Raw genomic sequence first — 8,674 nt, forward strand, 5'->3', positions numbered from 1 at the left:
AGCCGTACCGGGCGGCTGACTTATGTTCTTAAATCAGCCTTTTCATCTTAAGTTAGCCGTGTTTATTAATTCAGCCGACACGTAGAAATAAATCAGCCGTAACGATGTATGAAGTGATTTACGGCTGACTTAATGAAAACACAGAACCGAATTCCTACGTGGCGCCGGATTTTCGCTTACGTGGCAGCGAAAAGTAATTGTATTCTTGTAAATACATTTTTTCTGATAACGTTAAAAAAGACACGCTTGGTATTTAAAAAATGCCAGTAATAAAAAAAGATCTGTATGGTTCTAGTCAATTGTCCTAATATATTATATATTTGAGTAAACTTTTTCCGAGGTGGCTAGTGTATTACTAGGATTTAGTTTTAGTTTATAGAAATAAAATACTTACATCAAAAACCGATAAATAGATGGGTTAATTAATTACTCCCTCTGTGTCGTTTTAGTTTTCAGCACACGGATTAAGAAAACAATTAATTTTGTACATTTCCTATAAAAAAAACACTATTACCTATACACCTAACCATATTTCAACCAATAGAAAAATAAATTTTGCATAAAATTAATAAATTTTGCATTGAAAATCGAAAACGACACTTATTTTGTAACGAATTTTTTTTTCTAAAACGACACTTAATATGAGGGTTGACGAGAGAGAGAAAGCTCCGACCTCTCTCAACCTTTGGTATCAATTTTCCGATCTAAGTTTCCGGCCGACAACGGTGAGTTCCTTCAGACACGTCATCGGTCGGGATTTGCTCTTAAGCTCTGTTTTGTTGATCATTTTGGTTGGCTTCCGTTCCGGCATCGTGGGCTTTTCGAAGTTGCATGTCCGTTTTTTGTTTCCAGTATCGCATCTCCCATTCAATGGATATCTGGCTTTGGACTCTGGGGCCGCGCCGTGTCTTCTCCGGTGGAGGTCGCCGGCTATCGTTCCCTTGTAAGTGTTCGAGCTGTGTGAAACGTTTAGTTCTCGTGTTTGATGGCCGAGTTTGGATGTGATCTTGATTCAATCAATTGATGCTCTCCAAAGCTCTGGCGCAAGTGTGGAAGATATTGAATTCCTATATCTCCAATACAGTCGTTGGAGGTGTTTTTCGGTGGTCGTGGTTAGTGTCCCGGTGGATTCCGGTGGTAAAGTGTTTTGTCTATTCCAGTGACAGCTTTAAGTCGTGGATGATGGTGGTGGCTCGTGTTTCCGGTGGAGTGACGGTCTGCGGTCCCGACGGCTATTCCCAGTCGGTAGAGATGGGGACGATTCATTCCTTCGCCACGCGTCTCTTTGGTGTGTAGGTCTTCGACACTTTTGGCGGAGAGCGGTAGAACTGGATTACCCTCGCTTTTTCTTTTTGGGCTAGGGATTTGTGTGGCCTGGTGGATCTTTGTGGTCTCTGTTTATGGGTTTTGGTCTTTCGGATTTAGTATGTATCTAGTGTTTGTCTTTTTTTATTAATTTTTTGGACCTTAATAATATATTAAGACGGCCAAAAAAAAAAAAAAGATCGGTTAATTAAGAAGAAGCTTCCAGACAAAAAAATTTGATAGCCGCCTGGTGTTTAGCTTTGACTAAAAGTTTAAGAAAAAACACTGTTGCATTTTTGTCGTATGCTGTGAGAAACAAAGGTTCATCAAAGTTTTTGTTAACTTGTTTGAAAACTAACTACTAAAGCGTTGGTGATTTAATTCCCTTAATAGTACTGTAAAGATATTGGTTTCTCTTTTTTTTTTTTTTTTTTTGCTAAAAAGATATTGGTTTCTTTGTACTTTAATTTGATTTTTTTTAGTATAACTATATCTTAAATCAAACTTTATAAGAGCTGATTTTGAATATGGAAGAATTATAAGTTTATTCCTCGAAATTTCCAATATTAATTAACAAAACAACTTGTTTGAAAAGGAACACAGTGTATTTGTTTTAGTACATAAGAAACTAATTACTTGTACATTAAGATTATTTACTCGTTAGAGCATCCCCATTAGTAACCCCCTTTTGGGGTTCAAGTTTATAATTTTTTATTATTAATTTTTTTGTTTGATTTAAAAAAAAAATTGAACCAATCGCGGGCCGTCACGTGTCGTGGAGCCCGCGAAACAGTGATGAACTCGCCGGACGCAGGTTCACTGGGAAGAACTGAAGAGAGGCAGGTTCATCACTATTTATTATTTTAATTTTTTTTTTTTGGAGTCTCTGTGAACCCCTATAAGTTCACTAATGGGAATGCTCTTAGTCAGTTACTTTATACGAACTAAAAACATTTTATAGTCCTTTTAAAAAATAAAAGCGTTTATAGTTCGTTGTTTTCTTAAGTCTTCAAAAATATAAGTACATTTTAAATTAAATATGTAAATGATATATATATATATGTATGTATGTATCTTTGCGCAAATAAATATTTACACTTTCCAAAAGTTCAAATGTCATATATTTTATTTAATTTTTTTTGTTAAATCATAAACCAATTACTACATCTTCTATCACATCATCTAATTTTAGTGATATAGATACTACATCAACTAATTGATTAAAATAATAAACTTATCTCATATAAGAGAAATATTTATTACAATGTTTCAGTCCTATCGCTTATTTCTTCTATTAATCTAGGTTAATTTTGGATATGTGTTTTTATAGATTGTTGTGTAGTCATGCAAATAATTTTGTACTAACAAGTTTTACAAAATGATAGAAGAATATAAAAAATTTTCAATTTTTTAGTTACACAATTATTGACACATAATTAAGATTACACAAGAATCTATACTAATAAAATAGATTTTTCTCTCTTCTCATGCTGCCACATCAGCACATAGCATAGGGCAAATTATGACACATGTCCTCTCTGTTTTTAAATACTCTCGATGTTGTGGCCCTTTATAATTTTGTCATCAATATGAGGCTACTATATTTGTAAACGGACTCGGCCTTATGGGGCTAAATTTATCAGTTTTTTTAATTGGAGTCGACAGTAAGCTCTGTAATTCTTGGTGACGTATTCCTTCTAAAGGCCTGTAAAACTGATGATCTTCTGGGTCGGTTTGTTTCCTCGATGAGCAACGTATCGTCGTCCCGGTAACGCTTCTAATCGAGTTCAATTGAAACTGTAACTGCTGTTAATTATTGCATTAATTTATAGCTCTCCGCTACTTCCTCTTCAATTCATTTTCAACGTGTACTAAATTTTTTTATATATAGAGAGACCCACCGAGGGTTGTTTCCGATAAAGTGTCATTGCCTTCTTTCCGTAGCTTACTATCTCTCTAACGCACAGATTCTAACAATGACTAATTCACAGCTTATTTTCACTGAGTTGAAGGCAGGGCAGTGTCGTCAGACTGTTGTTGTCACAAGGGTTTTGCGTTTTTTGGGAGGCACATGATGTCAAGAAGGGAGATGAGCCGATGGGTGTCGATATGGTTTTGGTCGAGGAGAAGGTACTTCGCATCCCAATAGCAATTTCCAGAATTTTTTTTTTTTATAAGTAATTTGTTTAAGCCTGGAATTCAAAATAATATGTATATTGCATATGGTTTCTTTTCGAGGTGGCAGTCTACTATTAATCATACCTCTATTAGAGTCCATCGCCTAAATACGCACTTCAGAGAAGGGGCCGTTTCTGAGAAAAAAAATAATCTTTGCAAAGCTTGCCTCTCGTATGAAAGCAAGATTCTCCCTCGAAACCTTTCTCGGGTTTGCTATCTTCCCACACTTCTATCCTTAATCAAGTGCATGCAAGTAGATACTCATGAACAAAGAACATATCTTTTTCTGTGTGGATGTATAAGGAACATTTGTTTCTTCCTTTTTCGCGCAGGTTGATTGCTGCTTTATGGAGAGATCTCTTGGACAGCTTTATTCCGTGAGTATTTGTTAATATTCTTTTACTCTTTTCAGCTGCACAATGCTCTTTTAATGTTTTTGAAAGTGCTTAGGATAATAATTCTTAGTCACTGTCGATGCTGCTGACACTTATATTTTGTTGGAGTATTCCAAATACTGTGTCATATCATACTTTGAAAAGTGAAAACATAGTAATGTAATGATATAACTTAGTGGAACTGTGGAAGTAAATGCTTTCGAAAATGATGCAAGGGATTTGGGTTCAAGGAAAGGAGAGTTCCATTTCAGTTCAAAAAAAAAAAAAATGCTTTCGAAAAGCCATTGAAATATTTTGAGATGACTACTTACTACTCATGAGAACACTGGACAATATAGTTTTTTCACATCTGTGAACTGATGCGAATAGCTAAAACCTGTTATAGAAAAATGTGTTTCCCTTGCTTGTCTTGCATTTATATACACTGATCATATGGCCAGAACAAGTCACTAACTTGAATTTATATGAGTCCTGACTCAAATGTAAACGAGAGAGTACAGAGGTCTGAAACCAACTTCTCTGCTATTGCATTGATGAAAGACTGAAAGTATTAAAATTACTAATTGGATCAAACCATTCTCTGTTGTTTAGAGTTCATGGTCCCTGAGATAAAGGGAAAACAAGGAAAGAATGCTTTTTATTACATGGTATCACCAGAATCAATCAATCTGTTTGGATCGTAACGATCTTCAAACACAAATGTAAAGTTTTTTTTTCTCTAGATGGTTAGTTTTCAAGCAATACTAACCCGCTTTACATCAATACTACTCAGGACAGAGATCGATATGCTGTCTCAGTTTAGACACATGCACTTGCTTCCTTTAATCTGAAACTGCAATGAGGAACATCAAGATGATCATGGTGGGCGAGTATATGGAAGAGGGAACGCTTAAGAACATATGTATGACTTGGATAACCCAAGGTGAGCTGCAGACATAAGCTGGAGATATGCGTTGGTGCAGCTAGAGGGGATCACTATCTCCATACAGGTTCCGCAAGAGCCATCATACACAGCGATGTGAAGTATGCTAAGTGCTAACATTTTCTTGGATGAAAACTTCAGGGCCAAAGTTGCAGAATTTGGATTGTCTCAGACTGGTCCGTATCTTGACCAGACACATATGAGTACGACGGTGAAAGGAAGCTTTGCTTATCTTGATCCAGAGTACTTGACCAGACAACAACTGACTGGACCAGTCATTTTTGTGATGTGATTCTTAAGGTACTATGTGGGATACCAGTCATTGATCCATATATTTCAAGAGAGAAAGTGAATTGATCGAATGTGCCACAAAGTTGGTGAAGAAAGCGAAGGTAGTAGATTATGGACCATTTTTTTGATGGCAAAGTAAAGCTTGAAAAGATTAAGAAGCACTGTGAGTTAACAGAGAAGTGTTTGGTCCAAAACAGGATTGAGAGGCCAAGAATGGGAAGTTATTTTGGAACCTAGAGTTTATGCTTCAGGTCCAAGTGAAAGACGATGAAACAGGAATATTGCATGCTTATCCAAAGGCTAGCATTGTGGGATCAATGGTGGATTTTAGTGTGGATCGAATTGGATATTTGGCAAGGTGTCTCAATGAGTTAAGTTTTGTGGAAAGAAAAGACACTAGATAAAAAAAGATCAAATAAGAGTATCTAAATTACTATAGTGTTGTTTGTACAAGAGGGAGGAGAGACCACATTACTTTTTTATATCCGTTGCTTACATATTATTGTTATACTTTCTAAGGATTTATTTGCATATAAGCACTTTAGTGTTGTGTAAAAAGCTCTAAACTTCACTATATTGAGGTAACCCAAGTGTTTCAGGTGATGTTTAAGCTATGTATAGCTTCATGGTGACTGGAGGGAGAAGGAGAGAACAAGGTTGTAAAGCTTAGTGTGAATGAGCAAATTGTTTATGAAAATGGTTGAAAGAAAGAAAAAACGCGATCAAAACCAAAAGAAAATTATTTAGCTAAAAAAAAAATTTAACAATGAATGCAAAGGAACAAAATTCTACGGGAGACAAGTGGAGAAATATTCTTCTGGGCCACGTACTCCAAAAGCGTTCAGACCTAAGATCACCACTATTATTGTGCATACGCACACATGACACATGAGACCATCTCATATCAAAATTCAAAACGAGGGGTTGAAGCTATGATAGTCTGGAGCGCTAAGGCGCGAGGTTGAGGCTCTTTTTAGGGGATGAAATTTGTATAAAGTTTTACACTCACGGCAAATTATATTAGTCATGGGTTAACTTTCTCCAGAGATATTTATTACCCTCAAGACATGAAAAGTACCATACGCTTCTCAGGTTTGTTTGTCATTCTTTACTAGCTAGGCTGATATTTGGTGAAGTAAATACTACTTATTCTTTTTTCATTTGCTTTTAAACAACATGATGAACCGGAAGCAAAGTTTAAAAATTCACTTACCGGATTCAAAATCATTTCGAAGACAAAGTATTTAACCAATAGGTACACAATGAAACTTCTAACAGATTGCCACATCTAGAACATAGACAAAGCATGCGAGGATTGTTAATACTTTAAGAGGATGAAAGAATTTGTTATCTTCATTCAAACAAGATAATCACAAAACAAACACATGCATATACATGTTATTTTATGTTTTAAGTTCAACTATATTTACTTTGGTGCAACTATTATCTATTTATTCTTTTTTTATTTAATTGATTAGTGAGACCACTTATAATATTCCTCTTTAACCTAAGCAACTTAAAAAAAATGTATTCACTGACCACTATCAAATGGATAAAAAATAATTTTTAACTCACTAAAAAATAAAACATACGAACCCGGCGCATAGCGCCGGAATACCACTAGTAATCAATATAATTGAAACATTATATGAATACTTCTCTTACATGAGAATTTTTTATTTTTTTTTAAACAATTTTGGTTAATTTTATTAAATAATTAAATAACTACATTTTAAAAAAAAAATTATTAAATGATTATTTTGTTTATTATAAAAGTAAAGTTATTATATATGTGGAATTCTTGTCATCAAAGATAGTTGGTGTGGTATCTAGATCAACAAAATTAGATGATATGATATTTCATGTGACGACTAGTGTATGATTTTGTCAAAAATTAAACATAATGTATAATATCTGAATTTTTTAAAAGTGTAGACATATATTTGCATGATGATATAATTGATGTAAAAATTAAATATATTTCGATTTATCAGGTATGAAATAGTCATCTTCCCACATAAATATGAACGTATTAAATATTACCTCACGGAATACACTCACATTTGTTTTGAAGATTTCACCTACATTCTTAGAAGCCGGGGATGTGTATTTATTGTTTACTTGCATAAATTCGAATAGCATATTTTATTGTAATATTCTAATGAATGTAGGTAGATCTGCAAATAGTAGATATTTATAGGTCAACAATATAGGCCAATATCTAACAAAAAACACTGCAAGAACTAAAAGGTTACACGTTAGAAGTATGATATATATATATATATATATATGCGTGTGTGTGTGTGTGTGTGTTTGTATGGACTGAAGAACATGTTCTTTATTTATTCCTTCGCCAAGGTGATGTAAGATTGATGGCCCGTTTAACTTGATTTATCAAATCGATACTCCAGTTGCATATTTTGTGGCTGTAATCCAACTTCGAAAAATTACGGGGCGTGTAACCAAATTTAGTGCTCCATTTTATTAATGTTTTTTTTATAAAAGGCTATTATTTTTAAATCGTTTAGTTTTATTTCTGGTAGAATAACTGTAAAAGGTAAAAAAATTACAACCGAAGAAATAAAAAAGGAAAATTTGCCGAATGACCAAATTCAAATAAAAATTAAGTGGATGACACTGATGTTGACATAATTAAAAAAATATCATTTATGCTTCAATTTATCCGGTATATCTTCTTTGATCACAAGTCACCGGTAAAGAAAAAGAGAGAGATGACATCAACACTTTAAAGTACGAACACTTTTAATAGAAAACTGTTCAGAATGAGAGATATAAAAGATATCCACGTAAGTTTTGTTTTTACAGTTACAATTTTTAATTGGGCTAGTGATGTGGTTCCATTAAATAAAAATATAAATGATTGAATAATGTGTAAACTGAAATGAAGTCACTAAATAATGAAAATTAAAAGGATGGTTCCATCTATCAGGAATAACATGGTTTTATGCTGTGAGATCAGATTGATTGTTTCTCAAACAACCAGAAATGTGCATTCCCATGGTTTGAAAGTTTGTTGGTGCTATATTCCATTTTGACGAAATAGTATAGGACACAAATCTGAAATTTAATCCCTACATATTAACCCCTCCCATATTAGCTAAATAGAATATCCAAATCCCTAATTATTAAGGGCTTTTTGCAAGATTGACTCAAAACTCAAAGTCAAACCTAAAACTAACCCATGCTTTTCTTGGATTTTTCTTTTGTCCTATTCACCCTCACAAGTTCATGATATTCACGAAAATACCATCACATTTTTTTTATTTTTTTTTCCGAAAATGATATTTTTACTCTCTCACCCTCATCATCTTCAAGTAATTACAAGATTGTCATTGTGATCAATACCCCAACCACCATGAACAACCAATTTGAAGCTCTTAATGCACCTAAAATCGATTTACACACTCTCTTTCTCACTTGTTATGAACTAAAAACAACATCTCTTTCACTTTGCCTCCATATTCATCCAAAAAACTCAAGCTTTTGATTCAAATTTTTTTATGGTTTATAGAGCTATTCAAGCATACTATTCTTGGTGGGTTACTTTCGTTTGAGATTGTGG

At 33.9% G+C, this 8,674-nt stretch overlaps 1 protein-coding gene across 3 annotated transcripts; it reads left to right on the plus strand.

The window, feature by feature from the left end:
* Nucleotides 1-2,957: 2,957 nt before the first annotated feature.
* On the plus strand, nt 2,958-5,574 carry LOC106332758. Of its 3 annotated transcripts, XR_001268166.1 has the most exons (6): nt 2,958-3,073; nt 3,322-3,435; nt 3,551-3,691; nt 3,816-3,860; nt 4,651-5,192; nt 5,289-5,574. XR_001268166.1 is itself a non-coding variant. In XM_013771254.1 (5 exons), the coding sequence occupies exons 1-5, from the start codon at nt 3,051-3,053 to the stop codon at nt 4,488-4,490; spliced, it is 348 nt and encodes a 115-aa protein (XP_013626708.1). In that variant the 5' UTR covers nt 2,958-3,050; the 3' UTR covers nt 4,491-4,583. The 3 variants fall into 3 exon arrangements, 1 of the variants encoding a protein (XP_013626708.1); XR_001268165.1 differs by having other exon boundaries at nt 2,958-3,435; nt 4,656-5,192; XM_013771254.1 differs by lacking the exons at nt 4,651-5,192; nt 5,289-5,574 and adding an exon at nt 4,470-4,583 and having other exon boundaries at nt 3,318-3,435.
* The last annotated feature ends 3,100 nt before the right edge of the window (nt 5,575-8,674 follow it).

The sequence above is a fragment of the Brassica oleracea genome, chromosome C3 (assembly GCF_000695525.1).
Source record: "Brassica oleracea var. oleracea cultivar TO1000 chromosome C3, BOL, whole genome shotgun sequence".
Classification (NCBI taxonomy): domain Eukaryota; kingdom Viridiplantae; phylum Streptophyta; class Magnoliopsida; order Brassicales; family Brassicaceae; genus Brassica; species Brassica oleracea.